The 20720-nt window shown below is 48.4% G+C and overlaps 1 protein-coding gene across 2 annotated transcripts in view; it reads left to right on the plus strand.

The window, feature by feature from the left end:
* ATP8A2 (ATPase phospholipid transporting 8A2) overlaps nt 1-20720 on the plus strand; it is a 442872-nt gene that overhangs the window by 381505 nt on the left and 40647 nt on the right. For both annotated transcript variants that reach the window (XM_065895899.1, XM_065895900.1), the window contains 2 exons: nt 8329-8413; nt 14726-14830. In XM_065895899.1, coding sequence (XP_065751971.1) covers nt 8329-8413; nt 14726-14830 — 190 coding nt within the window. The remainder of the gene's footprint in view (nt 1-8328; nt 8414-14725; nt 14831-20720) is intronic.

The raw sequence follows: 20720 nt of genomic DNA on the forward strand, positions 1-20720 counted from the left end.
CAAAGGTTCTTCCCCATTTCAGGTTCAAACCCTAGACCCTTCTTGCCTGACTGACCTCATCTGTAAGCTGGAAGTGACCATATAGCACCCACCTCACAGGGTTGCGGGGAGGAGGGAGCCAGCTGACTGGGGAAAAGGGCTGAGCAGGGACAGGTATCTGTGGCCCTTTCCTTGCTGTCACGGCCAAGCTCATCCATCGCCCCAAGGTGGTCATCATTGTGAGCTGCAGGCTCTCTCCACAACCAGAACTTTCTGAAAGTTGGCCTCGTTCAGCCTCAGGACCTGTGCTTCCACCTTTCCCTTCCCTGCTGGCTCCTGCTTCTGCACTGGGCTCCGTGCCCCCTGCCCATTGCCCTCTGACCAATCAAGGCTCACCTTTGTCCCCCTGGCTATTTCAGAGACCCCCCCCCTTTTGGTGGAATTTCTCAACATGGTGACAGACTTCACACGTAGAGACAAAGGATGTGGAGTTATATCCCCAGCCTAGTCCAGTGTTGACATGCTGCTCGCTTCATATCTTTTCGAAAAGAAAAAAAAAAAAAGAAATGTTAGCCAAGCTTGCTGAGCCCTTAGTAGCCCTCCCAGTCTCATCCTCCTTGAGCTAGAAATACTCTCATTACTTTCACATCGACTATTTTCACGCATGTATTATGTACGTATAAACCTGTAGAAAGTATCAACAATAGGCAATGTTGATTTTTGCAGGGTTTTGAAACTTTATATAGGTCGTATCACATACACCCTCCCCCTCGACACTGGATTGCTTTGGTTTTTTTTCAGAACTGGTTTTTGAAGTTTATCTAGTGCGATGTAAGTGTAGCCGGCTCATTTTAATGCTGTTTTGGGTTATGTAAATATGCCAAAATGTATTTCTTCTCCTATTGATGAACATTTAAGTTTTTGACTTCTGGTGGAGGTCAGTCACCAGAAATGCTGCAGCGACCATTCCTGCACATGTCTGCTTGTGGACATGTATGAGTCTCCCCAGAGCATACGTGTAACCGGGATTGGAATGTGCACTGGAGATCTCTCGATGTGTGGCTTTTCTTTAAACATTGTTTACGGTGTCCCTTAGAGCAAAAGTTTTCCCTTTTAATGCGAACTCCTCTCTTTTCCTGCAATGTTTCTGCTGTTTGGTATCTAATTTTCTAAAAGCTAATCAGGGTCAGAAAGATACTCTCCCACCTTTTCTTCTACGGGTGTTAAGGTTTTGCTTTTCACCTGTCCTGTCAGTGCCGGCCAGGATGCTTTGAAGACTAAGATGTTGGTTTTGCTTCATAGGTACCAACCTTAATAAGACTTGGCCTACCGAGGAATAGTGAGGACCTCAAGACCCACTCAGACCCACAGGCTGTCCCGATTCTGAGCCATCGGTTGACGGACATGTGCTGTGTTGTCTGTTCACTGGGCCCCAAGACGTGGCAGTCTGTGCTTCACTGAGTAACGATGTACGCCTGCTCGCTGAGTCAGCACGTGGCATCGTGCTCTGGAACAAGGACATTACCATGAAAGAGCCCAGTTTTTAAATTCATCATTTAAAAATGTTACATTTTGGGCTTCCCTGGTGGCGCAGTGGTTGAGAGTCCGCCTGCCGATGCAGGGGACACGGGTTCGTGCCCCGGTCTGGGAAGATCCCACATGCCGCGGAGCGGCTGGGCCCGTGAGCCATGGCCGCTGAGCCTGCGCGTCCGGAGCCTGTCCTCCGCAACGGGAGAGGCCACGACAGTGAGAGGCCCGCGTAACGCATAAAAAAAAAAAAAAAAAAAAAAAAAAAATGTTACATTTTAAGCAGAATAGAAGAAGACAAGGGTCAGAAATGTTGTAGCAGAGTTCATTTATGTTTGGAAAAGTCAGGGTAGGACTTCTGGGCTAAAAATGGAAGCTGGATTATATACATCTAAAGGCTTGTAATTTATTAAAATAAAAGTTATTGAAACACTGGCAAATATAGTAAAAAAAAAAATACTAGTGAATTATGAGTAGACATTAAAGCCACTGTCTGTTAAGAACATGGATCTCAGACCACAGGACAGGCCCTGGCTCTAGACTCAGAGAGACCTGGGTTCACATCCTGACTCAGCCCCTTACCAGGTAACCTTGAATTGGCCACTTAACCCCTGAGCCTTAATTGCCTCATCTGTAAAATGGGAACAGTTAGTGTCTCTCTTGCAGGGGTTTTTGTGGGACTTAGAAATAATGTACGCGGGAACGCCCAGGAAGAGAGGTTTAATAGAAGAGAGGAGAAGCAGAAACCAAGACCCACCTCTTACTTGTGCCTGAGGCCAGTGGTGTCGCTTAATTAAAGTAGGAAATGCTAGGGGAGGGGTTGGAAGAGGGGAGGGTTGGTTTTCAGCTACTAATACACATGTCTATTATTTGGGAAACCCTCGTGGGGAATTTGGAGCTGTTGCAGGGTGTGCTAGTGGATTCTTATGTGCATCCAGCAACGTATCCATGGAGACGAAGAAGAGGAACCTTAACAGCACGCCCTGCGTTCTGTGAGTGGGTGGAGATGAAGCCTTGAAGGGCTGTGCGGTCTCCATCTCTAGGTCTCTCCAAGGGACCGTGGGGCTGGCAAGTAACGAGTGCTCCAAACCACTAGAGGAGGGAATGCAGATGGACTGTTGCTGTGAAGTTTCTAGTTTCGTGAAAGAATCAATCCATTTTAAAAGTAGAAAGCATACACCTTAATTGCTCAGTTTGGTCCTTGGGATGGATCGTTGGCAATCCTCATTTGGTTATCATAAATTCTTTATGAAGTCAAGTCTTTTCTCCCCAAGAACATTTTTTTTTTCTGTTGAAAAAAAAAATGCAATCTGAACTTTGGTTAGAGGAGCCTTAAAAAGTAACGGCAGGAGTGAGAGAGAGAGAGAGAGAGAGAGAGAAATTCAGAAGGAATCCCTGGGGGGCTGCGGGCTGCTGCTCAATTTCAGTTGCAGTTGTCAGAGTTAAAGAAAACAGTGGAGAAAATGTCTCATCGAGGGGTCCCCGGACTGTTCTGCTCCGGAAAGGCAGCTGAGGGATGGAGCGCAGCCAGCTGGCTGGGGCTCAGATGCTGGGTGCCATGCGCCAGCCCCTGAGCTCATTCACTGCTTCTGAGTCATTTTACAGGCAGAGCTGTTTCCAGAGCATCACAAGGCCCTGTACAGATGTTTGGGGGTTGGGGGAGCCAGGTAGACGTCAAGGAAGGAAGAAGCGTGTGTTTATTTTGGAAGGTTTGGTCCAGGGCTCGTGGGTGTTTGGGGAGATTGATTGTGAGCACAGCTAACAGGGTGCTGGGTACCACAGCCCCGCGAGGGAGGTTCTTCTGCTGTCCTGATCTTAACGGTGGGGGGAGACTGAGGAACGCAGAGGGCAGTGGACCCGTGCAAGTGTCACAGTCTAAAGCTGAGAGGCACAGTTCCGTCCCAGGTCCGTCTGAACCCAAAGTCCTCGCTCTGCTCTACCTGCTCAGATGCTGAAAATCCCCCAGAGCAGCAAGAGTTAGTAGCCCAAGGGCTTCCCCGGTGGCGCAGTGGTTGAGAGGCCGCCTGCCGATGCAGGGGACACGGGTTCGTGCCCCGGTCCGGGAGGATCCCACATGCCGCGGAGCGGCTGGGCCCGTGAGCCACTGAGCCTGCGCGTCCGGAGCCTGTGCTCCGCAACGGGAGAGGCCGCAGCAGTGAGAGGCCCGCATACCGCAAAACAAAAAACAACAAAAAAAGAGTTAGTAGCCCGAGGCCGCTGCCTGGGGGGGCAGGAACTCTGCTCCCCAGCACGTGCTCGCTGGGACTTAGGGGGAGGAGAAGAAGCACAGCGGCCCTGTCCCCACGGAGAATCCTTCTTGTCCATTCTGTATCCGTTCTGAAAGTAGATTGAGAAGCACCCCGAGAGATCCAGTGGGTGGGAAGCAGTAAAAACTTGATCCAGAGCAGCGGTAGGAAACACACGAAGCCTGAGTCGGCGAACCTGTGCTGTAGCTGCAGCCCGGTGACGCACGACCGCTCCACGTCCTGCGCGACGCCTGCCCTTACCCCACTAAGCCCCCGCTTCAGCTTCTGTGCACATATGCTGTGCCTGCGATTGGCCATCTAACGCGCTAATTATTTTCAAACCCAGATATGTATCCCGGACTTTTAAGTCCACTCTCCTTAATTAATTTCTTTTTCCATGAAACACCCCTGACAGTGGAGGAGGGAGAGACACACACGTACCCCAGGAGCCCTGGGGAGATACCCTGTAGCATTCGTTGCATCTCTAAGATAATATTTACTTGGTTTTATGAAAAAAAGAAATCATTCAAATTTATTGGGAAAATGTTCTTTTTTTGAATATGAAGTGATCTATTTTTCAAATCTTTGCATGAGACTGAAGGTCCAGGAAAATGTGGCCTGTTTATCAGGTGGTTTTTTAATTCTAATTTAGAATTTACACATCTTCCAGGTCATATTAGCATTTTTTAAGATATTCCAAATGCCCAAAGGAGTAATGGATGAGGACTTTTCAGTGAAATAAAGGATGTCCCGTTTAGGATATGTGTGTGACTTCACACATTCTATCAATTACCTGATTTCTGTTGTATGCCTCTCCATTCATGTCAAAGAGGAACGCTGGGGAGGTGGCCCTTCCTGGGGTCCCCCCTGGCAGGTCCCCTGAGGGCTGCTTGCCTTCTGTACCTGTAGTGCCAGCTCCTGGGGAGGGGATGTCTTTATCATCCTCAGAAACAATGATTTTGCGTCTTCAGTTTGTGGTCCCTGCCACCTGGGAGTCTAAGGGGAGCCCCGAAGGCCAGAATGACCTCCAGGAGCTTCTGGTTCTGAATCCCTCTTCACTCTGTGCTCAAGAGAAGCAAATGGCCTGGGGCCGGTTCTCCGCCCGCCGCCAGTTCTGTGTGACTGGAGGCTTCATCACCCCTCAGCCCTGTGGAAGCAGCAAGGGCTCTGGAACACAGTTTGGGCTGAGAACTCCCCCTTCTTCCTGGGCTGTGACTCAGAGTCTCCATACTGGTGACACGCAGCTACACGGCGAACGTTTTTCACGGGCATTTAGCACGTACTCTCTTTTCTCCTCGGGCACAAAAGTTCCTGGCAAGCATCCTCCATCCTTGCAGAGCGACCGCTGAGCCCGTGCTCTGCGTGACACTCTGTAGAGATCGGAGGCGGTGCGTGGCCTGGCGGGGCCTGGCGTGGCAGTCGGAGGTTGACCTGGATCGGCGTTGCGGCATCCGTACAGGTTAGCGGTACTCACACCTGAGTGTGAAGAACAGGGTTCAGCTTCCGCCTGCGTCGCAGTTTACACCCGCTGCCTGTCGCCAATAAGCAGCTTGTCTGCACTGTCATTTGGGAATTCTGCAGCATGCAGCTCAGCCCGCCCATCCATCTGAGAACAGCGCTGGGTAAACCTCCTGAGAGTTGGAGCAGAAGGTGATCTTCTGCACCCGACTCGGCCTCGAGTAGTCACTCTGCACCACTGTTCATTCACCACTTCTAGGATGTCTCCCTAAGATCCGTGGTTACGTCAGCAGTGTAAAAAAACTCCAGTTAGTTATAGGTAATGTGTATGGCGCTTACCATGTGCCAGGCACTTTTTATAGGGCTTTGCATTAATCATTCATTTAAGCCCCATGGTAACCCTATGAGGTAAGTATTACATTTTTCCCGCTTTACAGAGGAAGCAACCGAGGCACAGGGTTAGTAAGAGTGTGTGCCAGTGCTGGGCTTGGAGCTGGGCAGGCTCCTGTTCTCTTTGTTTGGGTAACGGCACGTCCTCCAGATTTTCTTTTATTTACTTTTGCTTTGGGGTCTGGTGTTCCCGGTGTTCAGTTCAAGTGTACCTTGTGCCTTGAGTCCTGTGCTGTCTCTAAACTCAGAGATGTTCTCCTCTGCTTGAAGGCTCGGCGGGGGGGATGGGGGGGGAGAAGGAAGCCCCTCACTCCTCACACACAGGGAGGGAGTAGGGTTTGGGGTCCACCCGCCTCGGTTTGAATGTTGATGGCCCCAGGTCCCTGGGGGAAGTTGCGTAGAAAGGGGACCGGAAAGGGTTACATGGAATGCTTTATGGGAAGTCCTGGTACATGGTGACGCACCAAGAAATCTCAGTGTCCTCCTCCATCTCTGTCATGGTGTCTCGAATCTGCCCCACACCAGGGAACACAAACTGACCTTGCCCAGCTCGGGCTCCTCCAGCCTCCTTTCTAGAACCTTCTCTCATCTGTCACCATGACCGTGTGTGATGTGGAGCCTGCAGAAGCTGCTGAGTGCTCTAATCCCTGGTCACGTGTTTCACGGTGTCCCTGGTCGATATTCCTGGTCTATCAGGACGTGATGCTGTGCCAGCGTTACACCCAGACCAGCACTGCCCTCCCTGGGCTCTGCCCAGCTATGGCCTCAGAATCAAGTAACTTTACCCCCAAGCGGCGGTGGCAGGGGGGTTTCCTATGCACTTGGCACCTAAGTGGTTAACAGTATTGCTAGCTAAAGGTGTGTTAACTGAGGATGCCCTTCGTCCCAGTGGGGCTGTTAGCACATCAAAAGGGTACTTTTAAAACCTCACTCAGTAGTACAGGTGAGAGGGGAGGGGGGAGTAATTAAGTGTCGTGTGTCACCTAGCCCAGCTCGGTAAACACTTTTTTATTATTACTCTGAGAGAACAAGAGCAATCTGACTAAATTTCGATACCAAAAGCTGTGGCCACAAAGCTGTGGCCAATCCTGCGTCCTTTCCCACCCCTACCCTTGTTGCCAGGGGAGGTCCCCTTCAGATGCTCAGAACCCGTCCGTTTTATTAGCAATGTCACATCACACCTCTCTATGTCAACACTATAATTCTGCATCCCTTTAATTGCTACACAGAAGTCCATTGGGTGTAGGGACCACAGTAGAGTTAGTAAGCCCTCTTCTGGGACACTTATTTCTTACTTCCTTTGACGGTACAGCACTACGTGAATACTCTTGTACTTGCTTCTTTACTCAGGTTCTTACTTGTGTCCATAGGATGCATTCTGAGATGGGTAATTGATGGGGCAAAATGTACTCACATATTTTTAAGGTTTTAAATTGCTCTTCCAGAAAGCTGACAATCTTGTTTTTAGAGAAGGAAAGCAAGGGCTCCGGTGCCAGGGTTGGTGTTCGACTTTACCCCAGATCTCACTGCTTCTCAGTTTTGTTGTCATAAAGTTCCGACACCACAGACAGGGCTACACGCTGGGGTTCAGTGGCAAGACTGACGTGGTTAGGTGTGGGCTGGAGCAGAACACATCGATTGTGGTAGAATCCAGTGGTGAGAACTTAGAATCTAAGAGAAACCAGTGAATGTGAAGGCTTCTGTCACACTTAACTTCGGTCCCTGTCCGAGTAGTTGGCCACTGCTACCAGCTCCACCCTCTGGCCTCGCTCACTCAAAACAAAGTTTAAGGACTCTGCCTTCCCAGCCCCGATTCTGTTCAGAGCAAAATCAACTCTCCCCCTCCCCCTTCCTCCCTCCCCTTCCCCACCCTCCCCTCCCCCCTTGTCTCCTTCCCTCCCCCTGCCTTGGCCCTGGGCCCTCTTTTCAGGTCCTCACCTAACTGACAGCTGCCCCTGTAACTCTTCTTTAAGACCCTCTCCCGCTTCCTCCCAAATTCTCTGTGACCCTGCATCCTGGGAACTGGGAGGCTGTGTCTCCCCCGTCATCGCCTTCCCTCTGTCCCTGTAGCTGTTGAAATCCTGCTTCTCTTCCCATCACATCCCACACTCTGTCGCTAAGAAGTCTTCCCAGCCTTCTAGCCTTCCTCTCACCCCCAGAGCATATGAGCATGACACATCCATTCCACGTGTGATGTAGGAGACACCACCCCATTTTAAGTTCCTTGAAGACAAGGACCACAACCTGTTCACCTTCCTCCCCTGGGTGCTGAGAACCGCTCTGCCCTGCACCCAGGTGTGGTTACATCAGTGACGGAGAGCAGTGAAGCACCCGGAACTGATGGACACGTGGGTGGTCACAAGGCGCCTGTGGAGTGAAGTTTATTTCTGTGGAGTCTGGCGGCTCCAGCATTTCTCCAGAGGAGGGGTTTAGGACAGCATATTCTGACCCGAGTGGGGGTTTGAAGCGCTTTAGAAAAGGAGACAACACTCGTCAAAATATCAGGATGGAGACAAGAGTTGATGAACATCGCGGCAAGGCGCTCACCCTGCCGGTCCCCTTCCCGTTTTTCCTGGGTGTATATTTCAGCTTTCACTAGTTTAATACGTTCTATTGCTTTTGTGTGATGGGGCGTGTTACACTGATTAAATTATCTCTCTCTTTCTCTCTCTCTTTTTTTTTTTGAAAGAGCATTAATGCACATGTCACTTCTGTTTCTTGCAGGCAGCCATGGTCCTGAGCTCTGCGCACTTCTGGCTGGGATTATTTCTGGTTCCTACCGCGTGTCTGATGGAAGATGTGGTGTGGAAAGCGTAAGTGAAAGATGAAGTGGTACCCCAGGTCTTGTCCGTTGCCCTCCAGTTAGTCCTCAGTGGGCCCCAGCGTAGGGTATTAGATGCTGTGGGACTTCTGAAGAAACAGGTCTCCTGCCACCTGCCAGAAACGGATATAAAGGATTTGGGGTTTTGTCTTTTTTTTTTTTTCCTTTTAACCTGTGCTTCACCTTAATATGAGAATATAGTCAAAAAGGAGTCAGGCTGTGTGAAGGTCAAGAGAGATGTTGCTTGTACACGATTATAGGGGAGAATTTCTAAGTTTAGAAATTCCATCAGGTTTAAGGAACATAACTCAAAATTCATTTCTCCTTCTATCTGAAAATCAGTGCTGTGTGATCACAGATAGAACCTGGCTTTAAACCCCACGCTTCAAGGGAAATTGTATGTTTATGTAAGTCATTTCAAATCACCAAATACTTGGAATCAAGTATTCTTCATTTCTGCAAATAATTCCCAGTAGGAATCCTTCAAATATAATTCTTCTGAAGTGTCAATTTACAAGTCTATGAGAAGATTAATCACAAGGAAGAAATTATAACATAGGTTCGACAGAAAATAATTCATGCTCGATTTTTGTTTATACCTTTCAGAATGTATTATCTCCTAAGTATCTTATGTACAATGTAAAAAAAAAAAAAAAAAAAAAGCTACTGAGTTCCGAGATAATGTAAATTGTATTTCATCTGCGAGGAAAAGATGGAATACTCCAAAGTGAGGTCATATTGATACCTCCTACAGTTGCCAACTTCCCTGAAAATTGCAACTCCTGGATTGGCTTTACTTTGGGCAAAGCATAATTATTTGGGGCCCCTGAGGTAGAGAATTGAGACTTCATTCCAAACCTTCCAGGAAGAGACATCAGATTTCATTTCTCTCTCTCCCTTCCTCCCATACTCAGTGAGAATTGTTCTTGCCTGACAGTTAAGGATGTTTTTGGAAAAAATCTTCATCTTGGCATTATCTTGGCAACCGATGATACCTAATGCGGAGAGGGAATGGGAGAGAGAGAATTTTATAGCACCTATTTTAGGTGGTTTTTGTTTTTTCTTCTCTTCACTAAGTTTGACAACTGTTAGTGAACACTAAATAACTCTTAATTTCTTAAATGCCTTGATTTACCACTGCTTCCGTGGTATCTGCTAAAACCGTGTTCTTGAAGTAGCAGGATCAGAATCCTTGGAAATGAAGTTATGGTGCCCAGGAAAGATGTTTTCTTAATCTAATAAATGAACTGGAAGAAAATGTTAGTTCTAGGATTTGCTCTCGTAACAGCCCAGTTGCCATACAGTATAGTACCTTTGCCAAATTTCTTCAGTTTTGCGAGATCATCGAGTTAGTTTCAGGTAAATAGAACGTGGTGTTGGTTACGTCAGATCACTTTTCAGTGTACAGGGCTTGAGAACAGTGATTTGATTAGAAATCAGTCTCAGCCTATTTTAATTCAACTGTTAAATTAATGTCATGAAAAACGTTTTTGGTGGAGATCGAGATAATGGCCAAGGGAGATGCCGGCAGAAGTGTCCTTCTACCATTTCAGAGAGCGTGTCTCTGCCTCTTCATCTGCTTTCTGGATCTTTTCCAATACATTCCAAGTAGAAGTTCCCAGTCGCCATGAAGCAAATTATCTATTCCCTCCAACAGGATTTGTTTTTGGTTTTTCCTGGCACCGTAAAATTAGTGCTCTTTACATTTTAGCAAGGATACATCAAATGCCACTGCTTCCAGCTCCGCCATCTGGAAAGAGTAAAAGTCATTTCCTTTCCAAGGAGCTTGCCAGCCAGGTAGGAGCAGGGTATATTGTCTCATCTCACCTGCAGTGTCTGCCCGAAGTATATGCCCAATTTATAAGATACAGTTAATGTCTACACTATACTTAGCCCTCTCCTCAAAGACAGGAATTGGGCACGTTTCCTTGGACATGTTCCCTCTGATCGCAGGGCCCATGTCTTACTTCCTATTATACTCCCAGCCTGAAATATTTCTTGTTGAGTCGAGGAAGATCAGAGGCTTCTCCCAAGAAGGAAAGCGTACTATGAGTTGCTCACCTCTGATGAGACCACGATACTCAACTGTCCTTTCTCCTTCTTCAGCTTTATAAAATGTGTCCTGTTTTTCCTTCTGGCACACTGAACAAAAATATTCATCCTGATTTTCCAGAAAATCGCCCGTTATTTGGTTCAAATTTTGGAATGTTTCTTGACACGCGATGTGCTGGGCCGTACCTTGGACTTGAGAGAAGAGTCTGAGTTACATGATGGGGAGTCGGGGAGTAGCTGGACAATGTGGCTGTGGTGAGTCAGCTTGAGGCAGCATCCGGAACCTTCTGTAGATTTGCGATGGTTCTTTCATCTTACCTTGGACCGATCTTTTTTTTTTTCTAATATTTATTTATTCAGTTGTGCCGGGACTTAGATGCGGCACGCGGGATCTTCATTGCCACGTGCAGGATCTTTAGTTGCAGCATGCGGGGCCTGGTTCCCTGACCAGGGATCAGAACCCGGGTCCCCTGCGTTTGGAGCGCAGAGTCTTAACCACTGGACCGCCAGGGAAGTCCACCTTGAACCAGTCTTAGGGCTTTTTGGTTTTGTTTTGAATTTTGGTGGCTAACTCCATTTTGAAAGAGCTTTTACATTCCAGCACAAGGCAGGCCTGCCCTTTCACATATATTTCTGTATGCTCTGGTTTGCTCTGTCTTCCTGCATTTTCCCTTTCCCTTGTCCAGTCTCTCTCCCATTTCAGGACCTGCATTGTTAACAGTAAAGAAAAAGAAAACAGCATGAGGTAACTCGATCGTTTTTTCCATGAAGTCTATCGAGTTTCTGAATGAAGATCCACTATTAGTCTATCTTAAGTCAGATTTGGACACTGTATAATACCTCCTCTGTTATCCTGTTAACCAGAATTTTCATGAGGGACCAGACTAACACATCTTTTATTAAAATAGCTGATTGTATGTGATACCTGGCTAATGAATATTTTTATTACACGCATGAAGTTTAAATTGCCCAGAACTATTTTAATATCCTTTAGCTTACGTGCTTCCAAAATGTTTACCTATGACAGCATTTTTAGGTAAGCTGCCATGTACTTACGCTCATCGAGGAGAAGTTCATTTATGTTGCTTTATAAAAATAATACAAAGCTCAAGGCTACGGAACGTAGGAACCCATCTCCTCTTGTCTAGCTGTATCTCTGGTACCTTACCAGTCAACACACGATGCATTCAGCAAGTCCAGAATGACTTCATTTCCTTATTATAATCCCAGATAGCAGTTCAATGGAAATAAAAGGTAATAAGAAATTCCTGTGTACAACGGGGGCCTTGATTTTTTTTTTTAGTACTTTCTAACTGGACTGATTTCTTTGAAGCACATTGTATTTATATTTTCATCTCCACTTAGAATTTAACATTTCCTTCTGACTTGCTTTCCTTCCGTAAGAAAAGAAAGAAAGAGTCCAGGAAAAAAGTTTCAGAAACAAGAAGATGAAAAGTGCAAGATTCTAAGCCGACTTATTTATTTCAAAAATCCCTAATAACCTGGAGATACTCCTGTTCTATCTGAAGGCTCACTGTGGGTCACCACACTCCCTTACAGGGGCTGAGTGCCCCTACCTGAGCCTTCTGTGATCACCTGGCCTCCTGACGTGGGGTTGGGTGAGCAGTCCTGGACCCCTGGGAACCAGCTGTCCACAGGTAGTGGGAGAGATCCAGTTTCCATGCCAGTGGCTAATGCTTAGAGCCTGGCTTTTGAAATAAGTATTAGATTTTAGTCCATTCATACGCAGACTTTGACAGGGGAGGTCTTAGAATCATTTCTTTAAGTAAGGCCTTATTGGGTAGAGGTTCTTGAGAAAATGGTTTTATTCCATTTTATTTTTTTTAATTTATTTATTTTTGGCTGCGTTGGGTCTTCGTTGCTGCATGCGGCTTTCTCTAGTTGCGGCAAGCGGGGGCTACTCTAAGTTGCGGTGCGCGGGCTTCTCACTGCGGTGGCCTCTCTTGTTGCGGAGCACGGGCTCTAGGCGCGTGGGCTCAGTTGCTCCGTGGCATGTGGGATCTTCCCGGACCAGGGCTCGAACCCGTGTCCCCTTCACTGGCAGGCGGATTCTTAACCTCTGCGCCACCAGGGAAGCCCGAGAAAATGGCTTTAAATTGCTAGCGTCACCTGTATGTACAGCAGTGCTTCATGCAGAAGGACTAACTGTGTTCTCATACTGGTTAAGCTCCCAGGCTGGCTCACGGGAACTAGCCTAGTGGAAATATTGATACTATAAAGTTGGATGGTATCCATCTTGGATATGGATGCATTTTCATCCACTGGGAACGTGAACAACGCCCAGGGGCATCAAGATACTGAAATTATTTCCCTCTCAGGCAGTTTTGTGAATGAGTGGAAACCAGCAGCTCCAGCAGAGTGGGTCAGGCTCTCTTTGCTCTTGGCCCAGGCTGTACATTTCCAGTGTGCTCTGCGCCCTGTGGTCCAGGCTTCCTGTTCCAAGCCTACGTCTTTGTGTCACACTTCCCCCTAGCCCCTAGCCCCTAGCCCAGAGGAGAACACTGGGGGCTGGTCTAGGGGTTAATGAACCCTGCTTGCTCTGTGGGCAGGAGGGTGCAGAGCAAGGGAGGATGATGGGGTGAGGACAGTCCTGAAACAGTAAGCGAGAAAGCTCATTCTCTAGGACATGCTCCACGGGACCCACGTATCTGGCGTGAACCCGTGGAGTGGGGCTGGTTGTTTACCCAGCTGGCTTTCATCCACACAGCCCCAGAAACCCGCGAGTTCAAAGGTAAAGTTTGGGCCCAGTGTATTCATTCATATTGAACGGTATCAACTGTCACATTCTTTTTGACTGTCTCCTTTCCAGCAAAAAGTTAAACGTTTTCTCATTTCTTGTTTAAATGAAAATTCCGCCATCTCCGCTTTGAACTTCAGTATTTTACACCCCTGAGTCTCAGAACATTGCTTGGTGTGGTTAAGGAATTATGTGTGAAAACCTATGTGGTTCATTTCTCTTGTTTCCTCCGGGGAAATTAATGACTGACCCATATACAGAGTCTCAGCCCTGATTCCCCCTCGGAGATGAACTTGGGGTGTCAGCAGATGACTGGGCGCTGTCTTCACAGACTTCCTTTCCTTGAAGGTGGAGGGCAGACGGGAGTACGTGTTTCCGTAGAACAGCTCACGTCTCCAGAATGTTCCATCTCACTGTCCCACGTCCTTGAAGATGCGCTCGGTTTCGTTCTGATTGTCTCTGAGTCCGGCTACTTGGTGGGCTCCCCACATGCATTTGTACGGAAACTAACAAGCTTTTCAGAAAAAGGAACGCTGCCCTGGGCTGCTCCGTTAGGGCCCTCTTGCTTTTTATAGTTTTTCTTTTCCCATTTCTAACCTGTGTCTCCTTAAATGCCCTTTCTTCCCCTGTATAGTTTCCAACCAGCTGCTCTCTGTTTAATCTCAATTTTAGGAAGACCTTTGCAATCGGACACTTACTGGAACATTGTTAAGGTATTTCTTAGTTTAATCAGGAAAGGGTGCAGGTAACTCTTCCTGCAGGTCAAGGAAGAGGGGCCCGTCTACAGTTTACACGGCTGGAAAGGCCAGACCGTTTTGTTACCCCATCCCTTGTTTCACGCCGCCGAGGCCTGCAGACATGGGCCCTGATGGTAAGTCTCTGCAAGAGAAGAAAGGAAATCGGTGTCCAGATATTTGTGTTGACCCAAATTTCAGGTCAAGGGTTTGGCACGATGACTGTGAACTCTGGCATCGTAATTCCCAGTCCTGCTGCGACAGTGGCTCTTTTCACCCTAAAAGGAGAGAGAAGACTGTTCCCCCCGCCCCGCCCGCCCCCCCAGGCTCCTGATCTCACCGTCAGGGCACAGCCCGAGGGACCCACATGCATCCACTAGGCTGAGGATTAAAGCATCCTCTGGGTTTTTTGGTCCTGCAGTGAAAAGCTTTAGAGGTTGACCCACGACTCTCCAGGTACCCCGGGCTTCTGTCTGGACACAGGGGGCCTCAGCCAGCTCTGCAATGACAGGCGATGCTCTTTAGGGGGGGCAGCTTCTGACCCTCACGGCCCGAGTCTGTTCTGCAGGACTTGGGGTGCTTCCCAGGTTGCGGAGGTGGAGCCCTTGCCATGCACGGGGACAGTGAATGTTCCGTGGTGTCCCCAGGCCTGGGCCCGGGTCAGCGGGCATGAGATGTGGCCCACGAAGGGAGCAGCTCATCTTCAAGGCTGTGTAAAGTTCACGCGTCATGTCCTTCTTGTCTCTTCCTTGTGACACAGGGCCAAGCACACCTGCAAGAAAACACTTCTGGAGGAGGTGCAGGAGCTGGAAAGGAAGTCCAGGGTGATGGGAAAAGCGATGCTCCGGGACAGTAACGGAAAGAGGTGGGCAGCCCCGGGCCGATGCCCCGAGGATCCCCTCTCCCTTTTCCTGCCTTTCGTTCCCGGGTTTCCTTCCCGCTTCTTGGTGTGCAGCGGGAGCCGGGCTGCGTGAGGTGTAAATCTCGCCCTCTCGGGGGCAACGTGAGATCTGACTTTTGGGTCCCTGGGTCTGCCCCTGGGTGAGATGGGGGTTTATGTGGGGTCTGGACGTGGGAAAACAACCCACGCGTGGAAAATAGAAATAGTAGCGTTGCGATCTTCGGGGGAAGTTCTGTGTTGGCAGTATTAGCAGAGTGTTTAAAAACCAGGCCTTTTGATACCAGGCCCAATTCTGACACTAAAGTGTATCTGCCCTGAAGGGTTGCTGGCTGAAGAATGCGTGTTACTCGTGTAGATTTGCTTGCAGTTCATTGCGGGTATACCCGGGGTGGGTTTTGTTTTTAATGAATTATTTCTTTGCTGCTGGGGCTGAGAAAGCATCACGTGACCTACCGGCTGGTCCAGGGACGCAAGGGCTCCCGACCCCTCTTCTTCCTCATAGAGCCTCAGCTTCCTCCCCCCACACCCAACTGCTGGGCATGTGAGTAGGTTTTGTTTAATCGCATATGTTAAAATGTTATCCGATTGCATTTGGTTAAATTTTACCGAAGAAGATTGACCTGGGCCCAAGGAGAATTTGCAGGGTAGTAAGGAGACTTTTGCTGCCTTAGGGACATGAATGTCTGGGAAATTATGAGCGCGACTCTCCTCTCAGGGCTTAGAAGGAACCCTGTAGCCAACTGCTCAAGAAACAACACTCTAGAGGTTGAATACTTCTATTGTATTTATATTCTGTTTTGTTTCTGTTCTGTTGTACCATCTTTCAAAGCAGTGAAAACAAAGCATTTTGTTTGTTTTATTTTGCTTTTAGGAAAGACAATCCGAACATTTTGAGAAGTATTCGGAATATTATCTCAAGTGACTAGATATTTTAGGAAAGGGGTTGAAGAGTATGACGTTGAAGTTGTGGTTTCTGTGTGTGCTTATGACTTAATTTTATCGGGTCCGTTGGTATACACTGTATGGCAGCTGTGCTTGCTGTTGTAAGTAGTTATCTATCAACGGGACAGAGTCACTGCCTGAAGCTTGAAGTCAGGACTGGGGCGGGCGGGGCCGGGCTTTAAGGTGGTCTGTGTGTAACTGTTAACACGGGCCACACAGGCTAAGGGTGAGCAGGGCTCTTCTCCCCATTAGACATCGGGAAGCCTTTCTCGATGACAGGATGGGCTTTGAGGACGGGCAGATGGTAACGGACGGAAAGGACGAGGGCGTGTTTGCGGCAGACGCCTGGGCAAAGGCTTGAGTCGGACGTATGCAGGGAAGGACCGCGTGCGTCCACAGAGCTCAGAGCCCGCGTTTGAATTCTGGTCCTGGTGAGCCACGCGGCCTTGGGTGAGAGATTTCCTGTAACGAGACTGTCCTCATCCGTTCTAGAAGAAGGTGAATGGCCGGCTGGTGGGGGGCGTGTTGTGTTAGGGTTTTAATGGAACAAGGCGTGTGACAGCACATCGACCCGTAGAGACCAGCACAACGTCGGGGGCTGGGCTTCAGTCTGGCAGAAGGGTCGTGATGTTGAAGGGTGTCGTGGGCTGTCAGCCTTGAGAGAGCTTGCGGTTGATTAAAAAAATGTAATTTTTAAAAAATATTTATTTTTTTATGGAGGTGTCGTTGATTTACAATGTGTGTTAGTTTCAGGTGTATAGCAGAGCGATTCAGTTATACCTACGTGTGTATATATATATACACACACATTCTTTTGCAGATTCAAAAAAATGTAATTTCTAAATGCCCTTATCCTGTTCAAAATTCACTTTTACATGTTCAGATGGATCAGAAGACAGCTAGAGTTTAAACGCGGTCTCCTGCCTTCTACGTTCTGGGATCTCTTCTGTGGGTGATCTGTACACTTGCGACGGTGGTAGTCGATGGGAGTGTCTGTGAGCGGCTGCGGGCAGGAGGTCCTCGAGGGGTCACGGCCTCCTTTCTCTCTGTCCCAGGATCTGGCCTCACTCTTGTGCTCCTAGGAAGATAGTTCAGGGGCCCCAGGCCTCCCACCATCCTCAGTGCCACCTCCCCGCACGTCTGCCTTCTCCCTCCTAATGGCCCCCAGATCTCCTGGGTGGTCCATGTGCAGCCTGGAGAGGCAGCTGCTCTCTTTGGGAGAAGACTCTGCCCTCACAATTGTTCCTTCATCACCTGCTTGGATTCCTGAGCTGCTCCGGGGCTGCCGCGGGCTGGGGGAGGGGTGGCCAGGGCAGGAGCGCGGGCAGAGATTTCCGCAGCGCGCTGTCCTTCCTTCCGGAGATTCAGGGACTGACTCCCTCTTTGAGAGACCCTGAGTGTTCTGTCTCTTCTCTCAGCTCCCCGTGCCCGATTCCCCACCCCGTCAGATGTTTGGGTTCATCCGTGCATCTCTCTCCCGCTGTCAGTCTGGCACGTAGGGGAAGCTCTGTAGGTATCTGTTGACTGAGCGGAAAACGCCAAAGTCCAGTGAAGAGAGGGAGGTGAACCTGCAGCATCCGTGCACCTGGTGCTCCGGGGCATTTGCTCCTGTGGAAAGTGGCCACAGAGGGACACAGGGCATCGCTTGGCCTCTAGTGACAGGGCCCTTCATCTCGTGGCTTGAGAGTAGAGCTCACGTGGAAGCACAGATGGGGAGGTGGTCCTATCTGTGCGGAGATGCACAGGCCTGGAGCTGGTCCCCCCAACTCCCACTGCCCCAGTCCCCAGGCATCCTGCCTCCCTGACCATCGCTGGTCCTCAGCTCAGCTCTGACGCCCTTCCCGAGGGCCCCTCGAGGACAGCCTGCCAAGTCTTAAAACCCCGATCCAAGCGGCGGGCAAATAGTCCAGCGTTTTCCTCGGGAATGTACTCAAAAGAAATAGAAGCAAAATCTTTACGCGTGAATCCTAAAACCCCCTTGTGCCAAATGACCATTTTGAAATGGTAGCTGGAGACGCTTAAGTGTCCCTATGTGCCTTTCATTCATTCAGCAAAATACTTGCACATTTTAGTGATCTTTTCTAAGCCCCCAAACTTTTTCACGATTTTGATAACCCTTAAAATCTCTCAAACCGGCTTCTGCCCTTTCTCATGAGTAAATCGGTTTCCAAAATTAACCTGTGTCATTTGGGCATAAATCAGCCTGTTCTCGTGACTTAGAGAAAACAAGCTGATAATGAGAAGGGGAATTAGATATCTAGAAAGTATCATCAAGTAAGAAATACCAAGGGAATGAACAAAAATGGGTTTTCTTGATTTTTAGTTTGGTTTTTCCGGGTGGAACACTTTTCTCGCTGTGGAGTGTGTGTAGCTTAGAGATGCTAGAAACTTAGTGATATTTAGATCGTTGAGAATACCTTTCCCCAAACCATCTTCCCGGTGATCCTTCCCAAGAGACAGCCCTACTGTTCCGTCTGTGGAGCAGAGTCTGTCACGCACACCATTACTTTGTACCATCTGAAAAATGAGGAGGTAAGCGGAAGAATTCCTTGTTTCGATATTTGGTAATGTTTTTTCCCTCTTTACTGCTTTTTTTTTTTTAATTGAAGCACAGTTGATTTACAGCGTCGTGTTAATTTCTGCTGTACAGCAAAGTGACTCAGTTATACGTATACATCCATTCTTTTTTAAATTTTCCATTATGGTCTCTCTCGGGATATTGAATATAGTTCCCTGTGCTATACAGTAGGACCTTGTTTTTCATCCATCCCTCTTTATTCCCAACGTGTAACTCATTCTTTTTTTTTTTTTTTTTTTTTCCTGCTGGAAGAAAATCTACCGATGCTCACTTACTTTACAAACATAATTCAGACAAATGCCTAAAATGTCATGTAAGATGACAAACTAATTATTTCCCCTTAAACTTTTCTTCTTCCTTGGTGTGTGGTAGGGGGTGTCCTGGTCTTTTAGGTGTTTCATCAAAGCGAGAAAAAAGGTTGAATGTATTTGATGGAAACACCTAGTTTCCCAGTTATGCTTAGTCTGGATAAACAACAAGGAGACCCTTGTCTTGTTCTAGACCTTCTTTCTGCTCATCATAGTTGGTGGGAGGGGAGTGGGGTGGGCCCTGCGCTGATTTTCTCCAGTTTCAAGGTCAAGAGTTCTGGTTGCTGCCCCTGCCTTGGGCCAGCAAGGCAGTGGGATTCTCTTTCGCGTAAGTGCTTTCCCCGAGCACAGCTTATGCTGAGCCCTGGGCAAAGGAAGCCGTGCGGCTGGTCCTCCCTGGGCCGTGAGCCATCACTGCATCCCCCGTGTGGTTTTCTGTCCTTTGTGAACACTGACGCACAGGCTCCCTGCCCCCCGGCCTGAGCCAGCACTCACGGGGAAATCTAGACGGCCACCCACCTCTCGGGAATTCCAGGGGAATCTGATCCTCTCCTCCGTCTGGGCCACGGCCCGTGTCCACCCAGCTTCTACAACATCAAGGCTACTCCGCACAGCCAGGGTGCCGTCCTCACTGACGATCTGGGCCTCCTCATGGAGTGTTATCTGCCAATAACCAGAGTCAGAGCCTGAAACACATCAGCAAGATTTTCAGACAAAGGAAAGCTTGTCCACTCCCCCCGACCAGGCCGTACTCTCCCAGGCTCTTTTGAAACCAATTACGTTAAAAATAAAACACAGGGCTTCCCTGGTGGCGCAGTGGTTGGGAGTCCGCCTGCCGATGCAGGGGACACGGGTTCGAGCCCTTGTCCGGGAAGATGTCACATGCCGTGGAGCAACTAAGCCCATGCACCACAACTACTGAGCCCACGAGCCACAACTACTGAGCCTGTGTGCCACAATCACTGGAGCCTGCGTGCCTTGAGCCCGTGCTCCGCAACAAGAGAAGCCACCGCAATGAGAAGCTCTCACACCACAATGAAGAGTAGCTCCTGCTCGCCGCAACTAGAGAAAAGCCTGCACGCAGCAACGAAGACCCAACACGGCCAAAAATAAATAATTAAAAATAAATTAAAGAAAAAAAAAACACAAAAACTTCCCCATACATTTTGAGTGTGTACTCAACTAAAAAATATCCATTATGCTTTGGTCTCGGGGGCTTCCCTGGTGGCGCAGTGGTTGAGAGTCAGCCTGACGATGCAGGGGACGCGGGTTCGTGCCCCGGTCCGGGAAGATCCCACATGCCGCGGAGCGGCTGGGCCCGTGAGCCATGGCCGCTGAGCCTGCGCGTCCGGAGCCTGTGCTCCGCAACGGGAGAGGCCACAGCAGTGAGAGGCCCGCATACCGCAAAAAAAAAAAAAAAAAAAAAAAATCCATTACGCTTTGGTCTTTAAACAGAAACTTTGATGTTTAAAATAGTGTTGGTATCATCATATCTCCAAGTCAAAATTGGTACAACTGCTGAGTCAAAGATGAGTATAAACAAGGCCCAAAACAGGAGGTACATTTCTCCAATATAAGCCTTATGTCATTTCAGGAAGAATACTTTTTTTCTCAATACCTCAATAGGGTGTGAGCTCTGTCTTCCTTTTGTTTCCCTCCCACCCCTTCTCCCACTTTTTTCCTCTAAAATACCTATTAGTCATTTTATTAGTTTAGCGAACCTCTCCAGGCCAGGTGGCAAATGTCTGCCTCCAACACGTGCTTAAGATTTATTTCACTTCCAGCTGCATTTTTTCCATCGATGTGTCATGAAGCTGAGGCCAGAGCAGAGACTGTAGAGACAGACCTGAATTGAGCTCCAAGCCCTGCCACTCACTGAGCTGTGTGACCTTGGCTGCGTTACTAACGTCTCTGAACTTTAGTTTTCTTATCATCAATTTGATGTGAGGTTTAAATGAAATAATACATATTAAATCTGTAGCATATGTAGGCTTTCAGAAAGCGTTAACACCCCTGTGTCTCTAAC

Source organism: Phocoena phocoena, chromosome 18, assembly GCF_963924675.1.
Source record: "Phocoena phocoena chromosome 18, mPhoPho1.1, whole genome shotgun sequence".
Classification (NCBI taxonomy): Eukaryota; Metazoa; Chordata; class Mammalia; order Artiodactyla; family Phocoenidae; genus Phocoena; species Phocoena phocoena.